Genomic DNA, 27580 nt, shown 5'->3' with positions numbered 1-27580 from the left:
TTCTGCTATAGCTATTCTGGTATAATTTAGCTATTCCAGTAAAACTCCCCTATGTGGACATTCTATTCTGGAGTAAAATCACTTTTATTCCAGAATAATTAATCTACTTCCAAAGCAGAGTAATGATTCTAGAATAAAACCACTTTTATTTTGAAATAGTGTCCACACAAGGGAGATATTCTGGAATAGCTATCATGGTATATTTCAGAGTAACAGCCGTGTTAGTCTGTATTCGCAAAAAGAAAAGGAGTACTTGTGGCACCTTAGAGACTAACCAATTTATTTGAGCATGAGCTTTCGTGAGCTACAGCTCACTTCATCGGATGCATGGTATAGTTACTCTGGGATAGCTATGCTGGTCAATTTGCCTGTGTAGACAAGCCTCAAAGTCCTTCTCAAAACACAGGCAAAACTGTCACTTAAAAAACTTGAGTGCTATCTATATTCGAGCATTATCTCCGCTATTCTGGCACTTTTCTTTTTAAAGGGATTGTGCCAAACCAGTTGCAGGAGTCTTGCATATTTCCAAAGATCCTTGAGGGGAACTCAGCATCCCCTAGGCATGATCTCCCTCTCCCACTGACCTGATATTTGCTTTAGAAAGAGTCCATGTGACCCAGATTTAGCTTTTTTTAAACAGTGAGTATAATTATTCACAAGAGAATTACAGACATTAACTCTTGGGCTGCAGCGGGAGTGGGAGCGTGATAAATCGGGGCATCCAGAAGCTTGAACATTCTACACTTCTTCCCAGAAATTGTCCTTGTATAATGGAGACTATTGACTCTCCTAAAAGCTCATGCAGTTTTGTATAAGGGATGGTGAACTGGTCCAGAAAAAGAATAAGACCTTTCCCTGCCTGTGAAACCTTGGCTCATTTTCTTTCCAGAAGTGACTATGGAATGAGTATTTGGGTTAAAAAAATAAACAAACTTTTGGCTCACAGTGGAAGCAGAGATGCAAATAATTTGTGAGGGAGGCTGCAGTAAAGTTTTCATTCCAATTGTGCTAAGTAAAGAGGGTGAGGCTAGAGATAGGACTGTTCCAGATCTGGAATTACCAAAAAACAGTGGCATTTACCTCTGGGATTTGGGGTCAAGACCGTCTCCGCTTCGGCTACTTCAGCTAAGATTTGGATAAACATCTGACAGGAGCCAGATCATCAGCTGGTGTAAATCAGCATTGCTTAATGGAATTCAGTGGATCTCTGTCAACTTAAACCAGCTAAAGATCTAGCATTTGAACTTTTCTGTGCTCATCCTGATTGAATCCAAACTTTCAGGGTTTGCCCATAATTAGTTCTTCTGAAATGACTTAACCACCATTTTAAAAAAATTACATCTCTGAATAAGTGGGATTGACATGTTGTCATCATCTTGCTATACATCAGCATGACAGTGTAGGCCAACTTTGCCCCATCCCCATGAGACAAGCTGAAAATTAGACACTGAAAACCTGTCTGAAAATTAGATTTCAGTACAACAATTTTTATTTCATTCAAACTTTTTTTTTAACTTTAAAAAATTTATACAGAGCTGTCAGGTCACATTTTTCAGCCAGATTTACTTAAAATCTGCAGTGTTAAGCGCTGATGTAAATGTTAAAAAACCTATCGCTGTGGTGTAGCTATGATTCCATTACATGTAGTCCGCATAATAGTTAAGTAATGCCCTAGTTAGAGCAGGCCTTTGGGTTGGATGAATGATCTCAATGAGCGAGATACAAACTCTGCTTGTCTCATGGAGATTTTATATTAGCTCTTCCTTTCTGGTTTTTCATAATCTAAAATAAGTCAACTAGATTGAAGAGGCTGGGGTTCTTCTCCTCTTTGCATGGAAATCATAATTGTCCACTCAGTTTACATATTTTAGAAAGCAACATGATATTTAACTATGAGACATGAGCAATTTAGCTGTGATGCAAAAATATTTACACTGGCAGTCACCCGAATGAATGAGCTGTCCATGGGAAATGTACTGTGAGACTGCAAAGTAACTGACACATTTTCAAAGTGGCCCCAACCCAGCCACTAGAAAGACAGCTACAATTGTTTCACCCATGTGTTTGCATGAGCAAAACCTCAGATTTGTGTGTGCAAACTGCAGTTGAATGTGTAGATCACGTAGATAGCCAACCACCAGACTTCTCAGATGTGGTTACTGGGCGTATATGCAAATCAGGTTGTGTGTAGGTATGGTTGTTAAGGCTGATTTGAACCTATAGGTCTACTAAATTGAGCTGGGATAAGAAAGGGCCCTTTCTGTTATCTGTTCAGTAGTCAGACTCTAGTCAATATTAAGAAAATGACAAATAATTTAAGATTCTGTTCTTACTCCTTAGTCTCCCTGCCAATTTTTGTAATATTTATAGTTACGTTTCCCGGTTACTTAAATTATTTCTTTCTCCCCTCTTGCTGCGTAGAAGGCAAAACAGGGATAAGTGATTGACTGACTACTTAATTGAAGGGCTGTCAAATGCACCAACTAATAACAAACAGACAAGAAAAAGGGAGACTTTTCTCTAATCTCTTTCAGTTATAGTAATTCTAGGTGTTACTTGTAACAACAGCAGGTGATGCTTGTAATGTTCAAACAGTTATTTTTGCACATGAGACCTGCACCAACATCACAAATACTGGCCGCTTCGTGCACGTCTGTTTTCCCCAAACACTCTCCCTGCTTCCAAAATAGACACTAAGGCCTCTTGCCCGTATGCAAAAGTTGCACCACCTTAACAATACCGGTATAGTTTCAGCAGCACAACCCCTCTACTGTGGATTACACTGATAGAAATGTGTTTATACTGGTATAGCTGATTCCCATACAGGAAGGGAAATATGGGATACCTGTAAAAGGCACCATTACACCAGTATAACTGCTTCCAAACTAATGGTTGGACTAGTATAACTATTCCGGTTTTTAAATCGGACTAGCTGGACTAGCTCTAACTGGAATAGCTCTAACTGGAATAGCTAAACTGGTACAAAATCTGTGTGTAGACCAAGCCTAAAATTTTGGAATTAGGTCGTATTTGAAAGCATGTTAGCTAATGTAATTTTAATCACAATTTTGCACTTAGTATAGGCACTGTTTAACTCTACAGCTGGTTGGAAAAAGTAAAACATTTTTTGCCATAACTTTGTCATCTTCGTTTTAAAAAAATTCAACCACTCTGTAAATTGGTTGAAAAACATTTTTAAAAAGTTAATCAATAATTTGAAAATCTTTGATTAACTCTATTTACACAGCTTTAAACATGTGTCAGCTGGTCTGTACTGATTGTAAGTGGGAGTCTAAGGTTGACTATGCCTTCCACTAGCTACAGTAAAACCTGCCAAGAGTGACCACTCATGGGAGTTAGCAAAAGTGGTCGCTTGTAAGAGGTGGTCTTTCTTTGCACACCAGAGAGCGGTGGTGTTCCGTGGCCTCTGCAAGTAGTCGCTTGTGACAGGTGGTCTCTCTTCCAAGATGGTCCCTAAGGCAGGTTTGACTGTAATATGTTGTCAAGGTGTTAAACAGTCTACACTAGATGCACAGTTGTGATTAAAATCATGTGAACTAATGAGTTTTCAAACATAACTTCATTTCCTAATCAGGACAAGGCTGATTTAATGCTCGCTTTAGAAGAGAATAAGCATGTTACATGGTAGTTAATATACTGCAGCAGAGATTTTGTGTGACACAAATAATTGTGTCCCAGATCACACTAGCATCGCGAAACTCAGTGCCTGACTGTACTGGAGTGGGTCATTCATGTTATGCCAGTCCACATGAACTATTTGTTAGAGGAAGTTCGAGTTCTGCTCCCTTTGCAAATGACCACCCAGCTCCTCTTTTACAAGTCTCCTCAAACACTCAAATTTCACATGAAAACAGCAGATGGTAAAATAACTCTGAAGTCTGAGCCACACCAGGTGATTTCTGGAGCACAGCCAGGCTAGCCTGTTCACTCGCGAAACAAGTAAAATAGTGTCAAGGACCAAATGTTCAAAAGCAGCCTGTGTATCTGCTTGCACAGATACAGTTGGCTTGCTGCATCCAGTGTATGTCCACAAATCCTCTTTGCATGTGCAGATTTATCAAGGAATGTTTAATGGTATCTATCACCAAAGCACCTACTCACGCTGCATCCAGAGAAACCATCCATCCTCTCCCCCTGGGAGGCTGGGGGAGGAGTTAATAGCCCTGCAATGCCAGTATTAGCACTGATCAGCGCTCTGCTGGAGCTGAGAACCAGTTAGCTGCTCAGCACAGGGATGGCTGGCTACTGTGTAAACGGCATCAGCTGGGGCAGGGCTAGTGGGAGAGAAATGTAAAACATGCGATTCAGAGCACCCGCTGGTGCTGCGTGGGAAGGAGATGGGAGGAATTCCAGATTTATTTTATTTTTGTGATAGGTGAGTTTTTTTTGCTGCCACCTAAGTTTTGCCCCCCTAAGCAGATGCTTGTTCTGCTCACATGCACAAGCAGGTTCTGATACTCCCAATGTGTCTTCTGAGTCTCATCTGCCTAGCTGACTGACACAAATGCTATGGCTGTCGGTGCTGTAAAGCCCACGTAGCCGCCAAGAACAGAGCTGGGTTCTGTTCTTTGTTGGCCATCAGCAGTTCCAGAATATTTATGTTTGGTGGTGATTTCTGAAATACAAAGGACAAATCTGAATGGTCCTGATTATCCTTAATACATCATATTATACTGGTGTCCTGATACAATTGCATTCACTTTATTCAGTGGAAGGGCTATACTGTCAAAGTGTTGCATGAGGTTTCAGTTTTGCTACTCCATGATTGGCGTTTTGTTTTGTTTTTTGTTAAATGCAAAGTCTTGTCCTCTCTGGTCTACATGGGACTTCCCAGAAGCAGCATTCTGAGAAAAACTAGATCACAAATATTTATTGGTTGGATATAGAGTCTAAAGCTAATTTTTTCTCATCATATTAACTGTGTGTGTGAGAGAGAGAACAGTTACAATTTTTTGAGGTCAGATCCTTTTCTGACTTAGTTGTCTTTGTGGCAGGGCACTGGCAAAGAGATTTGGGAATCCTCTTCCCATGCTGTGTCAAGCAGTGTCCCATCTCATCTGTGTGCCTTGCCATAGTTGGGACAGTTGCAGACATATCCTTCATTAAATAAGGTTTGTTTAATTGCCTTTGTGTCAGGATTATAAATGGAGTTTGGGGACACTGTCTCCAGCACTGTCCCTGTCCCATAAAAAAATATACCCCTGCAAAACAGGTACTTGAGTTCATTTGCGGAACATTTGCTTTCTGCAGACATTCATGTGAGTAAACCCCAGGGCCTTGAGCATTGAACCTAAAAGGCCCATGAGAATGGCTAAAGCAAACTGTTTTTTTGTTTTTTTTTTTTCATTTGAGCTCATGCTTCTGGAAAACCAGACTGGCAGTGTATGCCCAGCTTTGAAAATGAGCTCAGAGCTCCAGGAGCAGCAGTAGACGCTCAAATTAGGTGCAGTTAGCATAACTGCATGCTCAGATGGGTGTTTAGAATATACCAGTGCCCTCTTTGTGTGGGGTGATGTGAAAGTGGACACAAACAGAAATGTGGATGCAGTCCTAAGGCTTCATTTATTTAAAATATTACCCTAAAAGTTAACTTAACCCAGAGAGACATACAGTCAGTAGATGTGTGTTTAAAGGGATCCACAATGAAACTTTCAGGAAATGTTTGTAGAGATTAAAGCTGACAGGCCTAAAATGGTGCACCAACTGGTTGTTGGACTGGAGGTGTACCTGTTCACACAGTGCAGTTTTCTTTCCTGTGTGCCTGTCTACTCTGTCCTCGGGCGCGCAGGAGCCTGAAATATTCAAGAATCCTGTGTTCAGCTGGAAATGGGATTTCTTCTACATCTCTGTATTCTGCCTGCTCATGAGACTGGAGCGGCAGGGCAGATGGATAACACAATGTGAGACCATATTCCCATGGAGCACACCCATGATTCTGAAGAGAGAGACTCTGGATTTATTGTTGAGAAGAGCAGAGAAGACCTTTTTTGTTTGTTGTGTTATGGCCCTCAGCTGAGTAGAAGGGATGATTGATATGTTAAATTATATGTGACATGGAACTTTTTATTAATTTAAGTAAACTTCAGGGGTGAAAGCCTTGATACCATCCCTTTAAGTTTGATGTTTGTATAGGATGAAATGGTTGTTTTGCAGTGTAAAACAACTCTTATCAGAGTTTTCGAGTCTGGCATAATATTGATAGTAGTATATCCAACGAGTTTCAGGTCTCAAATGCTGTTCGTCACTGAGAAATATTCCAGGCTAAAGCGAACCCTGTTGTCATGCCCTTGACTTCAGTAGAGTTGCACCGGGGATGCATATGTCCCATTAGTTGTATTTTGAAAGAACATCGATGGTATGTATTGATCCATTTTCATTACTTTTTTCTCAAGAGCAAACATAACATTTTAGTGGAGGAGGCTTTCTGGGGTCACCTTTTGACCTTTATTTGATCTCCTGAGACTATCAGTTTCCTTGGAAATATCTTTGGCAGCCAGAGGAATGGTGAGCATCAAATATAGCTGACCTTAGCAAGAGGGTGTTTCTAACTTATTTTCAAAAATCAAAACCAGATTGAAGAAACAGAATTAAAATGTTGTAGCACTAACCAAATTTAAAATAAAGACGAAAACCAACATTTTATCTTAAAGAGTAAAGATGTAAAAATCTGGCCCTGAAGCTGTGCCATTGGCTCGACTGGGACTGCATATGTGACTATGTACTACTCTGCTTGAGTAATAGCTGCAGAATCAGGTCCTAGTTCAACAAATTTGAGATGAGATCACTGAAATGCAATGCACATGGAACCCAACTGTGACATTTTTACAGGGTCGCTTTCAAGGGTATAACAGCACTTGAAAATGCTGTCAAAATAAATAACATTAATTAAATGAACATTTAATATAGCATTAAAATCAAACAGAGCATGGTAAGCAAAGGTATATTATTTTCAAAGTGGCTTTAATTACAGTATGTGCATTCATGGGGTCGCACAATGGCTCCTTTATAGGACAAATAATAAACAACTTGAAACCCCTGAAGGAATTAGTGTCCTACATGCCAAACCTTGAGACTACAATAAACATGATTAAATTAGGCCTTGCCCCATGGCTCTGTGTTTATTGCAGACACAGTATCTGTTGGGGTTTGATTCTTTGTAATACCGATTTCCATCCTCTCTCCCATCTGCCTATTAGCACCCAATGTAAGTTGTTCCCCTTCCTTGTACATTATAAAGAAGATTGAATTTATTTCCCTTTATTCTACCAAAGCATGTGTAAGAGGACTGAATTGTGCATGGTAAAATCCGCTCACTAAGGAGAACTGTACTAAACTGGAACACTGAGGACCTGATTTTCCTCCCATTAAAGCCAATGGGAGTATTTCCACTGGGATGATTTGATTTCCATTGAATGATCTAATCCTGAGTAAGGCAGTGCACTAGAGTCAACAAGAGGGCCTAGTCTATACACAATTATTTTTGTACTGGTGTAACTATTTCAGTTATACTATTTTTATTAAAAGATAATGATATCGGTACAACCCATAGTGTGGGTGTAGTTATATCCGTATAAAGGTGACGTATACCAGGGTAGCTTACTCCCTTCCTGTACAGAAATAAGCTATACTAACATAAAACACCTTAGAGACTAACAAATTTATTTGAGCATAAGCTTTCGTGAGCTACAGCTCACTTCATCAGATGCATGATGTGTGCATGTATATAAATAATATACTTTCAGATATTCTCAAGCATGGCAGGTTACCCATATTTTGAAAAATGTTTCCATTTTTTCACTTCCCAGAGCATCCTATTCTGGATTCCCCATGTGATATTAAGTAACTGTAGCTAGTTCCCTTGAATCTGTATCCTTTTTGTTCTCTATGTGAAACGAAATCCCAGTATTACAATCCAACTGCATCTCAGCCCCCACCTCTCGCCCTTGAAACAAAATGTGGTGACGGTCTTACCAAGGCAGGAGGATTTCTAACACGTCATGACATTCCTGTCCCTAAATGTGTCCTAACGAAGTCACAGTTACAGTTTCCAATTACAAGTTCCACATTCGTTCCATTTACAGTTTCCAAGAGGCAGCTTTAGTTTGGGGGAGGGGGCGAATCAATGTGAGTTGTAGCTTAAGCATGTCACATAAACAGAAGAAACATGCCATTAAAATATCATGAGTGGCTTAAAATACATCGTTACCCTGAAGGGATTGACTTTTTCCTCTTCAAGCTTCAGCATAGAGATTCAGTAAGTGCACGTGGAAAAACCAGTGGGATTCAGCTGACAGTAAATCCGGAGCAATTATTAAGTAAGTGCTTTACTTCAGCAGGGACCAAATTGTGCTCTATTCAGGGCTGCATTAGGAACTTTGGATCCATATCTATTTGACTTTAAATGGACTAGGTTGTAGCTGCCTATTATCTTTAGAGTGTGGCCTGTTTCTCAAAGTTAGGTGCTGGATCTCAACGTCTCCCAACTGTAGGAGTCTTCGTATTTGGAGTTTTGATTTCAGCCCATCTCTGTCTTTTAAAATAGAGTTGTGGCCCATGGAGGCTACATATTCCATCCTGCAGTGGACCAGACTCCTGTATTAAAAATGAGGACAGCCATAATCTGGACTGAAGAACATTGTGGTCCCCATTGGGAGCTCATTCCAGACTGCAAAGTGCTGAGCAAATCGCTTACGCCCATGTTTAACATTGTCAGTGAGACTACTCACATGCTTAAAGTTAAGCACAGTTTTACATGCTTTACTGGAATGGGGTCAGAGTGATCAGCACCATCCAGGTGTTAGCCCATGACCTGTAGGCCCCACTTCATTTCTCGGCACATGTAATCATTGTGAACCTGGTTTACTACTTTTGCATGTCCATAGTTTGTACTACTGTTTCTGGCTCTGATTCAACCAAGTGAGACATTAACATGGCCAGCATTACTCCCTGGGTTGAATAGAAAACTGAAATACCAGCCAAGGAAGCTCTATGAACAGCTGATGCAATTCTTCAGGAAGAATCTGCAAAACACCACCAACAAAGGCAGTTATTGTCTGTGACAGTTTTGGTTGAAGATTATCATTAGTAATGCTGTACGAACCGAAAACTGATTATACTTTGAATAATGACAACAGGCTCAGCTGGGTAATGAGCTTGGGCAAACCTGTCATGCTAAAGTTCTCAGTGATCCACTGATATTTCTCTAACATTATTGGCTAGAATTTTCAAAAGCATATATGTGACATAGATGCACAAGGACTGTTAACTTCAGGACTTGTGCTCCTAAATCACTAAGGAGCTTTTGAAAATCTCACCGATTATTACTTTTAAAAATACATTTTGTTTTACTTTGCTATGAAAACTAGAATGAGGAAAGAAAAGGCAAGAAAATGGGGGATACTACCATTTTTCCTCCCTGCCTTTTTTTAATAGCAAAGCAAGAAGTATTTTTAAAGGATTAACATAAAATAGCAAATTGATTACAGAGATTTTAAAATTACTGGCTTTCATCAAATGTGTCAAAAACCAAACTGCTGTAGAGAATCATATTACAATAGAGTCCTATCAATAGAAACATCCAAATACCTACTCTCTCCGCTAGCAGCTGTCCTGGTTAATTTTTAATTAAAAGAGGCTTAAAATTAAATATTATGTTGAATCCAAATAATCTCACCTTTTCACTTTACTGCTTCTTTTAGGCCCTGATTCAGCAAAGCACTTAAGCACATGCGTAAATCTCCGTGGGATTTAAGAACATGCTTAACTTTAATCATGTCCTTTGCTGAGTCAGGGCCATAATCTGTGACTGGCCACTTCTCTATTAATGGAGGGGATCTTAAACTTTTATGGCTATTCAGCATTTGATTAAGCACCTTTTAACTGCCTGCCCTGTAGCAACACATCCCTATTATGCAGAGTTTGGGCTATTACAGCCTCTACTAAGTAGCAGTCCTTGTTGCCATTCGCTAATAGGCTAACTAGATCTCTTGGGAAATGTCTTAGAAAACGGACAGTCTTTATTCTACTGCACTGTATCCAGGACAGGTTTAATGTATCCCATTGACGAACACTGGAGGAACGGAGCAAAGCCCACAAAAGGAGTCCCGGACTGAGAGCCAGAATCTCAGCCACAACTATCTGGAGTGCTGACGCAGCTGGGTTGTGAGCCACAGAGCATGGGGAAGATGCTTCCTTCATGCACAGTTTCTGACTAGTGGACAGACCTGCCCTGGTCAGCCCCACAGGAGAGAAATCCAGCCTGCAGCCTGCACCAAAAGAGAACCGTGGAGACGAGTGTACAGGGAGTACTGTGTCCTCCACCGTGAGTCTTCCCTGTTGATGCCTCTCCCTCCACGCCATTGACTCGCAGCTATAATCTGCATTTAGCCCTGGGGTGGGCCCCAGGGTTTGGCCCCAGGCTCTGGAAACAAGATGAACCAAACCCTGTCAAAAATCTCACCTCTTTTAAAGTATGTAAGCTCCTCCCTAACGCCAAAGCAGTCATTCTTCTACCGAGGGTTGATGTGATGAAACCTCCAGGGATACATCCAACCAAAACTGGCAACCCCACCTCTACCATGCTGGTTCTCAACCTTTCCCAGACTACTGTACCCCTTTCAGGAGTCTGCTTTGTCTTGCATAGCCCAAGTTTCACCTCACTTAACAACTACGTGCTTACAAAATCAAACATAAAAATACATGAGTATCACAGCACGCTATTACTGAGAAATTGCTTATTTCTCATTTTTACCATATAATTACAAAATAAATCAATTAGAATGTAAATATTGTACTTACAGGTCAGTCTGATACTTGAGCCTGTTTTTCACTTGTGAGCCTTGTCTGAAGCCTGAGCCCCAGGCGGCAGGGCTAAAGCATGTAATTGAGCTTCATGGGGGTCCTGTGGTGTGGGGCCCTGGGCAGTTGACCTGCTTGCCACCCCCTAATGCCGGCCCTGCATTTGCAATCCCCCTAAACCCATCCCGTGACACCCCCCCAGGGGCTGCAACCCCCAGGTTGAGTAACACTGCTCTAAATGAGTTGAGTGCCCCCTGGAAGACCTCTGCGTACCCCCCATGGGTGTATGTACCCCTGGTTAAGAACCACTCGATCATTCCATTATAATTAGTCTGTGTGCACCTGTGCCTGGTTTTAGGAATTATGCATTGCTGTAAAAGATGACGCTGGTTTTAAATAACGTGACAAGCGGAACAGAGTATCACAGCACAATGGCCCGTCACTTAGAGCACAGCAATCGGGAGTCCCGTCTTGGTTCGAGCCCTAGTTCTCCCCACAGCTTGTAAGAGGAATGAAATTAAAAGACAGTACACCGAGAACTAGTGCAAAGACATGCTAATTGTCTCAAGCACAGCCAACCTGTGGAACTCATTGCTCATTGGAAGCTGGATTTTTTTTTTAAGGACTAGATAATTATATGTCTATTAATAGCTAGTTAGGCGTATTTAATACAATCTCATACCTGAGGGCAATTTAGTAAAGCAGTTAAGCCTGTACCTCGTGTCCTTAAATGCTTTGCTAAATCAGGACCAGAATGATTTACCACCAGGTTTAGGAAAAAATAACCCCCACTCACTCACTCTCAATGTATAACATGGCACAACTGAGCCAATGATTTTGCTTTCTTCTGAAGCATAAAGTATTGATCATTGTTGGAGGAAGGCACAACTAGAAGGTAGATTAGTGGCCTGGAGAACAATTCAAGTCAATGGCAAAACTCATGACATTCAGTTGTAGCTGACACCCCATCTACAGTATTGGAAATCCTCTGTTCTGTGAATGGGAGAGGTTATTTTTTAAGATGTAAGGGGCCTGATCCACAGCCCAATGCAGCTAATGGGAGTTGGGGTTGTTCATAAAGTCTCATTTGCCTTTTCATTTTACATTACTTCTGTGCATGCTATCACATGAAAATCTGCTCCTCTGATATGAAATAGATCACCCAGTGATATCAAATAGCTTATGCACAGGTTGTGTGTGCAAGTGTGTCTGTCTGTCTGTCCACAAACAAAATTAATGATCTTTCTCTTTACTGCCAAAAAGATGTTTGTTTATTTTTATACTGCGTTTGCACAAATCTGGTTCTATAACACCTAGAGACCTCAGCACTTCATTAAAAAGCCTGATGCCACAGGTTTGGGGCAGCCTTTGAATTTACACCTATTTGAACGGTCAATTTCCTTTAACAGCTTCACTTTGTAGACTGCGGAGGGGATAAACTCACAGACCTGGTCACTTTCTAGACCAGGTGAATGGGCTCAGATCTGAAATTAGGCCTGGGTCATGAAGTTTTTCCAAAAGTCATAGAATATGTTTCTCTGGCAAACCACATTGGAGTATTTGGCAGGATGCAGAAATAATCTTTGGTCATTAATAATCACCATCTTGTCTGACTTCACCCACACAGGTTATCTGTGGTCAGAGATGACCAGTACAAATGAAGCAAGAGAGCTGGAATGCCCGCAGTGGAAGTTGACCAATTACAAAATTAAGGGGTTTTGAATGTTTATGCTGTGGCTGTGCAGGGGCAAGAGAGATTCTTCACCTCCTCCATTTGTTCAGGTGATTTCAAGGGGTAGACAGCTGAGCGATCCAAGCTGCTTTCACTGGGTGACTGATACAAACCTCTGCCCTTGTGAGGAAATTGCTGGTTACATTGTGGATAAAATCAGATGCAGGGTGGGACTTGGAGTGGACAAACACTAAGTCTCTTCTGGGTGGGTTCAGGCCAGTGAGGCTCACAAAATGAGCCAGGGATGCTTCATTCTGCAGCCTGCCCTTTGGACTCCTATCCTCCTAGCTAGTGAATGGCACTGGAAAAATCTGGGTTCATTTCTGGTGGAGATTGTGAACACAGCCCTTCGGGCTGCAGTATGATACCTTTACGCATGCTGAGTAGTACTTTCCCACTCAGATCATCCCATTGACTTCTGCTGCGCAATCTGCGGAGTAAGTGCAGCTCACTGTGGGTTAGGGCAGTTTGGCCCTCAGGCAGTGCAGGTGGCCAGGCTCTTGTGTAGCCTTTGCTAAAGAAACCATCACTTGATACTGACAATCTGGCTAACTATCGTCTTGTATCTAATCTGTCTGAAGCAGAGAAGGTGGGCACAATAACAAAGGGATATAAACTGGCCATCAACTAGTTTAGGCTTGAAATGTAGATGAAGGTTTCTAACCATCAGACGAATGAAGTTGTGGAACAGCCTTCCAAGTGAGGGCAAAAAAACATGTGTTTCAAGACTGAACTCGATAAGTTTACGGAGAGGATGATGTGCTGAGACTGCCTACAATGACATATGGCCCATCTCTGACTGCTATTAGCAAATATCTCCAATGGCTGGAGATGGGACAATAGATGAGGAGAGATCTGAGTTTCTACAGAGAAGTCTTTCCAGGTGTCTGGCTGGTGGGTCTTGCCGACATCACCATATTTGGGGACGGTAAGGAATATTCTCCAAGATCAGATTGGCATAGACCTTGGGGGGTTTCGCCTTCCTCTTCAGAGTGGGGCACCGGTCACTTGCTGGCTTGAGTTAGAGTAAATGGTGGATTCTCTGTAACTTGAAGTATTTATATGAAGATTTGAGGCTTTCCACAACTCAGCCAGATGTTCTGGGCCTATTACAGGAGTGGGTGGGTGAGATTCTGTAGCTTGTGTTGTACAGGAAGTTCAGACTAGATGAACATGGTGGTCCCTTCTGGCCTTAAAGTCTATAAGTCTATGAGTCTAAGGCTGCTAGATGACTCTGAGAAGTGAGATTCCTCAGATCTTTTTGGTCCTTGTCAGTTTGGGTACAGACCTGGGTATGGAATAGGAACTGCACTGGTGGGTTTGGTAAATGATCTCCCATTGGCAATGGATGAAGATTAAGGGTGGGATTTTTAAAAGCACTTCTTAGCGTATGTGCAACATGCCACGGGTGTCACTTGACCAGGATTCTGCACTGAATTTGGTCTGCTGGCTGGATCATTAGCTTCCCCGGCTCAGGCCGGGTACTAACGGGGAGTGCGCTGTGAAAAAACACTGAAGTGGCTTCGGAGCACAAGTTCCTTTGATAGTCACTGGGATGTGTGCTCCTAAATCACTTAGGTGCTTTTGAAAACCCTATCCTGAGTGACCATGCTGATGAAGTGAGATCTGTACGCCGTCTCTGAGACCACTGATCTTGATGTCTTGTTGACTCACCTGCTGACTGTAGCAACAGTAAACATGGCAGCTCCATTTCCTCCTTGTTCCATTTTCTTTCCCAGAGGCTGGCATTGGACAAGTAGCCTTCATTCCTAAAGGTGTTGTTGTCTAGCATTCCATCTTGTCTACCCTCTTATACAACATGTATATCAGGAGGGAGGGGTTAGTGAGAATCATAGAATCATAGAATACCATGGTTGGAAGGGACCTCAGGAGGTCATCTAATCCAACCCCCTGCTCAAAGCAGGACCAATCCCCAATTTTTGTCCCAGATCCCAAATGGCCCCCTCAAGGATTGAACTCACAACCCTGCATTTAGCAGGCCAAAGCTCAAACCACTGAGCTGTCCCTCCCCCCAGAAGGCATGGGCTGGTGTGCTTTAGGCGTACTGACCCTCTAAGTGTATCTTATCCCCAGTAGATCTTCACCACTGTGTCTCATTGGATGACAGCTACCGGGTAGGAGCTCACTCCAGATGAGACTGTACTAATGCTGGTAGGCTGAGGGGAAAATATATGGAAAATATGGTGAGAATCCAATGTACCATCTTATTGAGTGTGTGCTACTGCCCCTTTTTACCACAGTCCCGGGGTGATGTCCGTTACCCAGCTGCCGTTCAACTAGCGTATACTGATGTAAGATATTTTTTTTTTGCCTTGGTCTGGCTAGGAGGTTGTGAGCATTTCCATAGGCACTGTTTTTGGTAAATATATTTTAAAAAATCACAGTGAACATCTATGGCCTTAATCATCTTAACTTTTCTAAAGCATGTTATGTTTTGATCCCACTGCTTTTTGTCGGAGCATCGCTCTCTGCTTTTGATTCTATAAGTATTTTTTGTGGCTATCCCTCCGAGCCCTTGCATTGTAGCTCATAAGATGGCCTATATCCGGGCTGGGATTTCACTTCTTCTAGGAGTGGTTAGTCTGAGTGGTTGGAAATTCAGTTTTCATTAGCAATTAAAAATAACTTCAGATTAACAAATCAGTGGCAGATATGGTATATACTGTAAAACTGACACTCTGACTTCTGGCTGACCTGACATCTGGATAAACCCCTCAAGGATTAGCTAGTGTGTATGATTTGTATAATATTTAAAGTGCTAATTAGTGATTCAGTGAGGACTATCAAATATTTAAAAGCAGATTTGGCTTCTCCTCCCACTCAGGGAATACAGTTTTTTCCTCCTTTCGACCCTTCTCTTTTTTTCCTTGCAGTCAAAAGCACTTCGAGAAAAATGGCTGCTGCAGGGTATTCCCGCTGGCTCAGCAGAAGAAGAAGAAGCCAGAAGGAGGCAGTCAGAAGAGGATGAGCTCAAAGTGAAAAGGCTTGAAGACAACATCCACAGGTAGGTGCCGTTTTCCTTTGCTTTCACAGGGCTAAATTCTGCCCTTTGTTGTACATACATGGTTTCCCTTAAACACCTGGGCCAGATTCTCCATTGCCTTGCACCTCCTGTAGTCATTACATCAGTGCAGAGTGAGTGCAAAAAGTGTGTACACACTGCTCACCATTCTGCTTTGCACTGGTGTAATTGACTATACAAGATGCAGGGCAATAGAGAATCTCGCCCAAAGAATTGTACGTGTGCCTTCAGCTGCAGAATTTGGCCCCTACCTTTTTTTTTATCAATTTCTCATTACACCTGTTTGCTTTTTTTGTTTCAAATGATGTATTCTAAAACCAACAAGAGCAAATGGTCAGTTATGCCGGTGTAAATCCTGAGTCACTGAAGTAGGCGCAGGATACACCAGCATAAGATAGGGCTGAATTTTGGCCCACAACCTTCATGCATTTGCAGTTCAGGTCTCCAGAGTGGTCTTGATCCTGAAGGAGAGGAAGGATGGTCCAGTGGTGAGAGCACTAGGAGTTGGGAGACCTGGTTTCAGTTCCTTGCTCTGACACAAGCCTTACAGTGTGCCCATGGGTAAGTCATTTAGCCTCTGTGTGCACCAGTTCCCTCCTCTGCCACAGTGACACCTGGCCACTAGGGTGAAGGGATAACAAGGATCAAGACCTCTCTGAAGACCTAAATTCTTAATATATAGTACAGGTTCCTTTGACAACTAGATCCCTCCCAACAGATCCCACTGAGGCACGTGTAAGGGGGAAGTTCATGGAAGATAGGTCCATCAGTGGCTATTAGCTAAAATAGTCAGGGCGGCTGCCCCATGCTCGGGGTGACTCTAAACCTCTGACTGCCAGAAGACAGGGGTGGATCGCACCAACTGCCCTGTTCTGTAAACTTCTCCCGAAGCTCTGGCACTGGCCACCATCAGCGGATACTGGGCTAGAAAGACCATTGGTCTGACCTAGTATAGATGTTCTTATGAGTGGTGGAGAAACGGGGAGACAGCAGGAATGTGAGCTGGAGGAGGGAAGCAGAAAGAACCGCAAACAGGCTAAAATGATTATTTCCGTTTGGTGTCACCACCCAGCCAGGGGAGAGCCTTGAGATGGTGGGCTTTATCCCAGGATATGTCCCAGTAGCCAGAACACGTTAGAGAGTTGAGAGTGATGGGGAAGAATTGCACGGTAATACGCTGAAGCAAGATACTTAGCCACATGGCTTTAGTGGGACTACCTATATGCTTACAGGTAAGCCCATACTTAAGTACCTTGCTGAATCAGGGCCAAAGGCCCCTGCCCTCTCTCCCTTGGAAGTATGCTACTAAAGAGAGAACCTGTCCATTAGGGATGGAGCTGGCCCAAACCCCTTAACTAGACAGACAGGAATTTGGCTGAACCAGATACCCAAGAGCAGAGGAAAACTATTGTCTGATCGTACAACAAGCCAGAGGGGTGAGACTACCATTGCACCATGTGTCCAGCGTGCCAGGGACCTTGGTTCTGCATCAGAGATTCAAGCTGTCTCAGATGGGTGAGTGCTAAACAGCTGCAGTATTGAGGCATCTGTGAAAGGAATCCTGTAACACACATGCTTGGCCGGGGGTGAGGGGGAGCAGCGTCCTGCTGGAGAATATGTAAAGTTCAGGGCAAAGAACAGGGCAACTGGCTTATTGTCATCTACTGGCAGTTAGCCTCAGGTGCCAACTTTAACAAACAAGAAGCACCCGCTCATCCCCACCTTTACAGCAGAACCTGCCTGTTGTTTACTGAGGATTCAGCTTCTTTCACTCAAGTTAATGTGTTCATAAGGGTCACTCTCTTACTACTACTACGACGACGACTTATTGCTCGCTTAAAATAAGCGCCACTATGTTGTACGAGATTTCACTGTGCCTTTCCAGGTCAGAAATAAACACCAGAGCTTTGGCAAGCACTACGAATACAATGCCAAAATGGATACAGCTGCATACCAGGTTGAAGTTAATACAGACGGCCTACAGTCCCACATGGGCCTGTTTTCCTGTGTTGTCAGGCGGTGGCATATATCTCTACCCTCGGGCAGTGTTAGGGTAGATTTAGATTATCTGTAAGATTTATTTATCTAGATTTATCTGTAAGATCTGGGGCCTAGAACCCAGTCTGCTCAATTGGAGCAGACTTAGGCCAGCACTCAGTGCTACTGAAAATCCCACCCTAAATCTCTCTCACTAAGACAGTGCCATTCCCTTTGTGTGAATTCACAGCACAGTGTTGTTAGCAACACCGGTAAGGAAACATTTCTAAAAATCATGGTTTTTAATCTGACACTTTTTCTTTAAATTGGCTGGAAGATTAGGACTAAAATCTGGGAATCCTATCCTTTTACATGGGAAGGGGAACAAGGCATTTGGGGATGGGAGACAGCTGAGGGAAGTGAGAAGGGGTCTGGTGAGAGATCATTGGGGAGGACTGTCCCTCTCTTTGTATCAGAAGCAAACTCAGCCTGTATGCATGGAGCTCCATGGTAGAAGAAGGCACTAATACTATCATGGTAATTGCATGAGCCCACTTGCAGCCTATGGCTCAGAGTCTAACATCTTTCTTTTTCTTCTAATGCGGCATCTCCATTACTGGAGGTTTGCAACCATAGTAGCCCATTCTGTACAATTCCCTGCTCATCTCTTTGTGGATGAATAGTCCTTTTGATCCACATCGTCCATCCAAGGTCTTTTTTTTTCTGCCTCGTGTTCTTCTGCCATCAGCTTTCCCTTCCATAAACATGCATTGCCTGTGAACCTCTAAAAATGTGTCCTGCAAATCGAATGTTTCTCCTCATGAGATCTCTGACCAGCATTTGTTGAGTTCCAGTACTTTTTGTTGGTTACATAAGCTATCGATCATGTTTTCAGAATTCTTCTATAACTTCATAATTTGAAGACTAGTAGCCTCTTTATTGTCAATTATTTGAATGTCCATGTTTCACAGCCATAATTTAACACAGACCAAATGTCATAGAATCATAGAATAACAGAGTTGGAAGGGACCTCTGGAGGCCATCTAGTCCAACCCCCTGCCCAGAGCAGGACCAATCCCAACTAAATCATCCCAGCCAGGGCTTTCTCAAGCCTGACCTTAAAAACTTCTAAGGAAGGGGATTCCACCACCTCCCTAGGTAACGCATTCCAATGTTTCACCACCCTCCAAGTGAAAAAGTTTTTTCTAATATCCAACCTAAACCTTCCCCATTGCAACTTGAGATCACTACTCCTTGTCCTGTCATCTGCTATCACTGAGAATAGTCTAGATCCATCCTCTTCGGATCCACCTTTCAGGTAGTTAAAAGCAACTATCAAATCCCCCCTCATTCTTCTCTTCCGTAGACTAAACAATCCCAGTTCCCTCAGCCTCTCCTCATAAGTCATGTGTTCCAGACCCCTGATCATTTTTGTTGCCCTTCGCTGGACTCTCTCCAATTTCTCCACATCCTTCTTGTAGTGTGGGGCCCAAAACTGGACACAGTACTCCAGATGAGGCCTCACCAATGTCGAATAGAGGGGAACGATCACGTCCCTCGATCTGCTGGCAATGCCCCTACTTATACACCCCAAAATGCCATTGGCCTTCTTGGCAACAAGGGCACACTGTTGACTCATATCCAGCTTCTCATCCACTGTCACCCCTAGGACCTTCTCTGCAGAACTGCTGCCTGGCCATGCGTTCCCTAGTCTGTAGCGGTGCATGGGATTCTTCCATCGTAAGTGCAGGACTCTGCACTTCTCCTTGTTGAACCTCATCAGATTTCTTTTGGCCCAATCCTCTAATTTATCTAGGTCCCTCTGTATCCTATCCCTACCCTCCAGCATATCTACCACTCCTCCAAGTTTAGTGTCATCCGCAAACTTGCTGAGGGTGCAATCCACACCATCCTCCAGATCATTAATGAAGATATTGAACAAAACCGGCCCCAGGACCAACCCTTGGGGCACTCCGCTAGATACCGGCTGCCAACTAGACATGGAGCCATTGATCACTACCCGTTGAGCCCGACAATCTAGCCAACTTTCTACCCACCTTGTAGTGCATCCATCCAGCCCATACTTCTTTAACTTGCTGACAAGAATACTGTGGGAGTTATGTGTCTGTTATTACGAGTCGGAATTTACTGACAACTTCACTCACATTGAATAGCAACTTACTCCACAAGTGGACCCACTGAAATCATTAGGACCACATATACAGTAAGGCCCACCCACGGGACGTAAGGGTATCAGAATCTGATCCTTTGTTGAAAAAACTCAAGGCAAACAATGTTTCACTTTTTCTTTTTTCCGGTTCTTTATTAGATTTTCATGAAATGCAAGAGACAGGAAATCATAAAGTATGGCCTATATCCTGCAAACCCTTACTCATGTGAGTAACTTTACCCATGTGCGTAATCCAACTGACTTCAATAGGATCACTCCTGTGCAAGTGTTTGCAGGATCTTGGCCTACCTTAGTCTGCATTTCTGTATTCACAATTCCAGGCACATCCAGAAAGTCAGTATGACTCACAGACATCATAAAAAACCAGCAGTAAAGTACAACAGTCCATAATATAGAAGCGATTACAAATAACTAAATACCGTTGTGTAATTATGTGGATAATCACCAACAAAGGGCACACAGAAGTACAAAACATACATAAAAGACAAACCAGGGAAAGAAAGACTATGGCAAAATACGAGCAGAATAAGAGCCTTGCAGTAAAAATCACAGGCAGAGTGAGATTATTTTAATTTGCTTAGAGAGTGAGGAATCATAGGAGCATTAGAAGCGTAATTAACCAAGAAAGGAAAAGCGAGATGGGTAGAGACACAGAGTTGAGGGATCTTTGTATCCAGGGATTTGGTTCTGACCTAGCCGACCGAATAAGACTGACTAAGCCTAATTCAAAGTGACTGGAGTTTGGCGTTGTATGCTTTTTGAGAAGAGAGAGTCTGGGGGCATAGGAGGGTGTTCTGTCTGTTTTGTCAAACTGACTTGAGCAGCTCTGTAGGGTCATAAGTGCCTGGAAATCTGCTTTTTACACTGGGCCAGAAGAAAACTTCTTCCCATGAACAATCTGACTGCAGTGTCAGATATGTCAGATATGCTAGTACTGGATGCTGATTTGGTTCTAGACTTGGGTAAAGATTCATTTTGAGGGGAGAGGAGATATTTTCTTCGAAACACTTGCACCAATCACTACCTGAAATTTTTAGCAAATATAGTGGGTTTGATCTTGCTTTGAAGTCCCATTAGACTCTTGCCTTTGACTTCAATGGGAGCATGATTGAGGCTAAACAGAAGTCAGATGGAACTTGGTTGAAAAGCATTCTTTAACTATTAGATTCAGCAAATGTGATTGCAAGACTGTGTGGACTGTTTCTTTAAATCTGTGGCAGAATGCCAGGCAGAAGTGAGATGGGGAATGCTCTAGGCAGGAATGCTACAGAGCAGCTGAGAGCGAGGAAGAGAAGCATTTGGGATAATTCTGTTTTCCTTTTTCTTATAGGGTTTCTTCTTCAGGGTTGGAAGAAAGTAACTCTTTCTGTGATTCTTTGCCAGTGTCACCTGACTGATATCCCCTGGGTTATACAGTTGCATTAGACTTTGGGCGGTAAATAATATTTTACCCCCTCCTCTCTCCAAATCACAAACATGAAATGTACCCTTTGGTCTAGCAGCGAGATAAATGCCTAATGAACTTTCGCAGACACATTCTTGCCTAAGTGCTGTAGGTGAAGCAAACATTGGAATGCTCTGTCTGCCTGTCGTGGTTATTTTTACCACATGACAGTCTGTTATTTTACAGCAGTAAATGGAAAATTGGCATTCAACATCTGGGTACTAACAGCCAGCCTTCGCAGAGTATGGCAGCCCACCCACAGCCTGCTGTTCCTTCCCAGTATTTGAAAGGCTTCCAAACTTATTTTATTTTATGAGATTATGTTATAGAGTGTCCCAGAGACCTACATTAACTACAAAGGGTGAAGGATTTTTCTTTGCCATGAAACCATTATACAAGATGCTTACATGTAATAACCTCCCTGACAACATATTTCATCACTCGATGGCTGATGCTGGTTAACATGGCTAGTAACTTCCCTGATTGTACCGAGCTTTCACAGGCTCGCCATAGAACCAATGGGACTTCCATGAACTCCTTGGGAGGATGAATGCTTTTCCCAGAGACTTGTTTGACACCCTGACCTACTTTTATAACACTGTGCTCCTGCGGGGGAAAAATCACTCAGCTAAATCCTCAGCTGATGTAAATTGGTGTGTCTCTATTGAAGTTAATGGAGCTACACCCATTCATGCTGGCTGAGAATCTGGCCCATCATCTCCAAAGGGGAGAGACACTTTACACACTGCATTTGGACATGGATTGTGGTGTATGTGAGCCGCACATAAAATGCATTGCTTCTGAAGAGGTCCTCAAAGCACCACGTACAAAGGAAAAGGGGAGAGACTCTTGGAACAGAAATGTGGTACTGTGACCGCTCTTGGAGTGGAAAAACTGAAATGCAGTGGCTAATGGGTATGTCCACTGCCCTTTACTGGAGAATTTCAGAGCTACTCAAGTGTCACGTGCATTCATTGCCTAATGTCTGTAAAAGCCCTTTGAGGTTATGAAGTTGTGCGAGTGGGCATGTGGGCACGTGCACGCTAAGCAGGATTGGTTTTAAATTGTGACTTTTCTTGTCCTCTAATGACTTGCCTCACAAAAGAAAAGCCGAATCCTAGACTAATATAGCTAATGGAGATCTTCCTTAACTCTAGGGTTCAGGCCTGTGCTTTGGAACAAAGGTAATGAGTTGTTCCCGCTGACTGGTGTACATTTTTGCTGGTGACTCTTTTGCTAGCATGTTTGTTTGAGAGATTATAAAACAAGCGGCTTTAATACCTACGGTGGATGCTCATGATAGGTGTGTTGCAAGTCGGAGGGATTTCCCGCTGAGAAGAGTTGAGCACTGTGCCTACCAGGCTGACCAAAAGAAAGGCTTCCCTTCAGCATATCTGATAGAGCTGACCCGATCTGAATCACGGATGAGGTGCCGTGCAGGTCTCGGGTAGCAAGAGATGCACGGAGTATGGGAGGTTGTCTGCCACTTGGCTGTGACTGACTGGTGTCTAGCTAACAGCTGGCAGGTAGAGCTCACAATTTGGAGAGGGCCAGCTCCAGACCAGATGGAAGGAAATGAATCTCTGTCGAAGCCGGCAGAATTGTATCCACCTTACATCAGAGTTAACTTAGCCTTTATTGCTGCATATTCAAATCGGGCACTGTTGGAGTCCTAGTGACTGGGATGGGCTCACTAAGAGAGAACCCTTGCTGAAGATGCATACGAGAAAAGCTTATTAACAAAAATAAATACACATAGGTTTGGGGAACGTTGTAAGCCAAGTTCCTCCCACATCTATGGCTCCAGCCTGAGGCTATGTTGAAGCCTTTTCTCCTGTCTCCTTGGAGCTCCCAGCAGACGTGAACTCTAAGCTAATTCTTGTCCTAGTGTTTCTTGCTCCTTTTCCCCACATCATGTGCTCTCCTGCTGGTGTCTGAACTGCCAGTCTTCTCTCGCTCTGTCGTTTGTTCCCTTGGTCTCTTCCTCGTGCCAGGATTCAGATGTATTCTCTGTATGTCTCAAACTGGGAACGCTGGATGAGGCTTGTACTCTGTGGTGTTATCACCCAGTCCAACAGTCAGTGAGAAAGAGAGGCTGCTCAGAGCAGAAGTGAGCAGCTCCCTCAAGCAGAAGGGCCATTTAAGATCAGAACGAACACCTTGAGCACCGTCCCCGAGCCCAAAGGCAGCCTGTGCAGATGCCAGAGCACAGGTGCCATGAAACTTCACCTAACAAGCAGGCTGCCATATTTTACACTAGTAAAATTGATTGATGCGTGGAGCTAGGAGATGAGGAAGGGACATGTTGCCACTTCCGGGAAGCCCCCCCAAAATAAGCGCCATCCACAGCCATCACCCCGTCCCAAACCGCAGCCCTGAGCCCCCTCCCACACCGAAACTCCTCCTGCTGCTGTTGCGGGTGGGCGGTGGCCAAGACTGTCCCAGGAGTGGCTGATGAGACTGGCCCAGGCGCAGCCTGAGCTGCTCAGGCAGCCCCGGAGCCAGATGCACCAGCTTCTGCAGAAGTCACAGAGGTCACGGACTCCGTGACCAACTCACAGCCTTATCCATCACGTCTCCTACCTCTGTGTTGTGCTTGCCCTGATGCCTCAGAGTAAATATAAAGCTATAAAGCATGTGGCTAGTAATGTTATGCTGTACATGAGGTGACAACATTCCTGCCTCATACTTGGGCTAATATTAGGCCTTGAAACATGACACTGAATGACCCCTGTCCTAGTGTGTATAACTACCGAAAATCTTCTAGCCCCTTATTAAATCTAGCTACGCTGACTCTGACTTCCTAAAGTTTTAAACTGTGGTACATCATAAATGGGAGGGTTTGATAGATATTCACTTTATAATATCTCAGTTAAGTCCACCCCTCCCAACTCTGCCGCCCCATGGCAAACAGGATTTGACCCCAACTCCTCTCCTTTCATTGCTACATTTGTCCTAGTTTGTGTTTATTGGTTTGCCAACTATCCTTACAGGTGAGCCTCAGTGTAACAAGCTGCAGGCCAGTCCTCGCATCTGAAAAGCTCCCTCCATCTTTTTAGTTGAATGCTGACCCAGAGAATGATTTTTTTAATATGGCAGGAAACACACTATCAAAGAGACTGCTCAAACTGGGTCTGAGAACAGTGTCTCTCTCACACACACACACACACTCACTCACTCACTCACTCACTCACCCCTCTAAACATTAGAAGCAGATGATTGTTCTGGGGTGCATTTACAAATGGCATAGAACTAGGCCATATACCCTGAGGCTCTTCATCGCTTTGCGTGTTTGCAGTGCTTGTTTCCTTTCCTTTGACCTGAAGCCATATTAATTCCTTTTGCCTTGGTAACCATCTTCCTCTGCACAATGGCTGCTCTTATCCAGGCTCGGGATAACATCCTACCACCTGGGGTCAGATAAAAGAGGTTTTAGGACTTGATATGGCAGTGGCATGGACTAAGCTAAAGTCTTCCAAAAGCAGCATTTAAAAGCTGGTTCAGCTCATGCTGATCTCTGTCTCTTAGGGTGTGTCCACACTGGGTCTGGAGGTGTACTTTCCAGCTCGGGCAGACATACCCGCAGTAGTGCCAATGAAGCTAGCAAACTAAAAGCAGAGTGTAGCCATGGCAGTGCAAGCAGAAGGATTGGCTAGCCGCACCAAATACAGTCCCGCCTGAGACCCTAGGGATGTACTAAGACGACTAGCCCTGCCTGCCACTCATGTTGCTGTGGCCACATTTAAGCTGATCTCCTGTATAACACAGGCCATAGACCTTCCCCACGATAATTCCGAGGGGCAGATCTTTTAGAAAAACATCTCATCTTGATTTTAAAATTGCCATTGATGGAGAATCCACCACAACCCTTGGTAACTTGTTCAAGTGGTCGATTACCCTCCCTGCTAAAAATTCACACCTTATTTCCAGTTTGAATTTGTCTAGCATCAACTTCTAGCCATTGGATCACGTTATACCTTTTTTCTGCTCGATTGAAGAGCCCATTATTAAATATTTGTTCCCCATGTGGGTATTTATAGACTGTAACCAAGCTGCCCCTTAATCTTCTCTTTGTTAAACTAAATAGATTGAGCTCCTTGTTCTATCACTATAAAGCATATTTTCTAATCTTGGAATTGTTCTCGTGACTCTCCTCTGAATACTCTCCAATTTGTCAACATTGTTCTTGAATTGTGGACGCCAGAACTGGGCACGGTATTCCAGCCATGGTTGCACCAGTGCCAAATATAGAGGTAAAATAACCTCTGTGTTCATACTACAGATTCCCCTGTTTATGCATCTAAGGATCGCATTATCCCTTTTGGTCACAGCATCACACTAGGAGCTCATGTTCAGCTGATTATCCACCACAAATCTTTTTCAAAGTCACTGCTTCCCAGGATACAGTCCCCCATCCTGTAAGTATGGCCTATGTTCTTTGTTCCTAGATAAATATATTTACATTTAGCCATATTAAAAAGCATATTGTTAGCTTGTGCTTAGCTTACCAAGCAACCCAGATCACACTGTATCAGTGACCTGTGCTCTGCATTATTTATCCCCAATTTTTGTCTTTTGCAAACTGTCAGTGATGATTTTACGTCTTCTTTCAAGTCATTGATAAAAATGTTAAGTAGCAAAGAGCCAAGAACCGATCCCTGTGAGACCTCACTACAAATGCACCTCGTCCATGATTCCCTGTTTATAATTACATTTTCAGACCTATGTGGACTCCCATGATGCCCTGTGGCAATTCAGCCACAATGGGGACCTTATGCATCATGGGTAATGTAGTCCAGCCAGGGAGTATGGCCCATTGAGGAGAATGGGAGCATGAGGCATCCAAACTACAACTCCCACAAGGAACCGCGACACCAAAAAAAAAGTGCTTTTGCTAGTATAGTTTAGACCAGTTCCCAGAGCAAAATAAGCCAGGCCAGCAAAGGGACTTTTTTGTTAGTATATCTGCAGTATAAAAATGTAAAAAGATCACACCCCTAACTGATGTTGTTATACCAGCAAAAGTTCCTCGTGTAGAGCTGGCCTTGGACACAGGAACCAGTTAATTGAAAACACTCTGGACCCATCTCTGCAATGTAAGTGGCTCAGCTTGTCCTTTGGGAATTGCTTCTGCTCCAGAGGAGATTATCAGTGATGACAGCTTGAGGCCTGGAAAGTATTACTGGGTTAAGTTCCTAGCTCTGCCACAAACGTCCTGTGTAATCTTGGGCAAGCCACTTGATCTGCCTGCGCCTCCGCTCCCAATCTTCTATTTGTATGTCGTGTCTCCTTCTCCCACCCTTTTCTACCTTGTCTCTTTAGATGCCAAAGTCTTTGAGGCAGGAGCTGTCTCTTTGTGTCTACAGAGGGTCTAGCCCAATGGGGCCCTGATCTTAGGGCTTGTCTACACAGCCCCACCATTACAGTACAACAGGGCTGTCACAGCGCAACAAGTTAGTGCCGGCTGCAGTTGACTCCCCCGGAGTCCGCGTTGTGGGACTGAGTAGACAAACTCTTAGTTGGAGTTAAATAATAAATATCCACACTAATATTGGCAATAACATGACATCGTAGTTTTGTGGCAGTGATGAAACAGCGTAAGAAGAAATGGATGGCTATGAGTTCAGGCGCCGACTTTTCCTTTTCTCGGGGGTGCTCAACCCATGCTGTGCCCCAAGGCCCTGCCCCCACTCCGCCCCTTCCCCAAAGCCCCACCCTTTATCTGCCTCTTCCTGCCCCTGCTCCGCCCCCTCTCCCAAGGTCCTGACCTCGCTCCTACTTTAAATTAAGACTTAAAGCCCTAGATCTGGTCTGCCTGTGCCATCCGTGGACTAAATCATTTGTTTAGTTTGGTTTCAGTCGGATAATCATTAATCCTAGTGCAAGGTACAATATATCCTCTATCTCTTTAAAGTTGGAGGAGAGTATAAACTACAGTCTACCATAGAGAATTTTATGCAACAGCCTACATTGCATTGGAGAGTCAGAGTGAAGTTCTGGCACCCATATGTATTTCTAAGATTCCTCAGACAGAGATCCAGTCATAACTATAGCCTTAAGAAGCTGATCTGTTTCAAGGTTCTCAGATAAAGCTAAACCTCTTACTTTCCAAAGGATATAGAAAGAAATCAGATGTTAATAAAATTCCCAGGAAAAACTAAGGGGAGAGGAATGTGCTTCAGGACATTGTGATGTGAGTAGTCCCATTCCTATGAGTGTACATAAGCATTTATTTATAAGCTGGCACACCTGCAATGAAACGTCAGTCCTAAACTTAGATGCATGTTTCAGGGGGCAACTGCAGCAAAGAAATAACATGCAGCCAACGGAGTTGTGCTTGTAAGCTTCATTTAGCTGACAGTGTCCAGGACAGGA

The 27580-nt window shown here is 43.4% G+C and overlaps 1 protein-coding gene across 11 annotated transcripts in view; it reads left to right on the top strand.

The window, feature by feature from the left end:
* PALM2AKAP2 (PALM2 and AKAP2 fusion) overlaps positions 1 to 27580 on the top strand; it is a 503398-nt gene that overhangs the window by 199649 nt on the left and 276169 nt on the right. For all 11 annotated transcript variants that reach the window (XM_073345681.1, XM_073345680.1, XM_073345678.1 and 8 more), the window contains one exon: positions 15445 to 15575. In XM_073345681.1, coding sequence (XP_073201782.1) covers positions 15445 to 15575 — 131 coding nt within the window. The remainder of the gene's footprint in view (positions 1 to 15444; positions 15576 to 27580) is intronic.

Source organism: Lepidochelys kempii, chromosome 5, assembly GCF_965140265.1.
Source record: "Lepidochelys kempii isolate rLepKem1 chromosome 5, rLepKem1.hap2, whole genome shotgun sequence".
Lineage (NCBI taxonomy): Eukaryota > Metazoa > Chordata > Testudines > Cheloniidae > Lepidochelys > Lepidochelys kempii.
The sequence above is the reverse complement of the archived record's forward strand: the minus strand, read 5'-3'. Positions and strand labels throughout refer to the sequence as shown.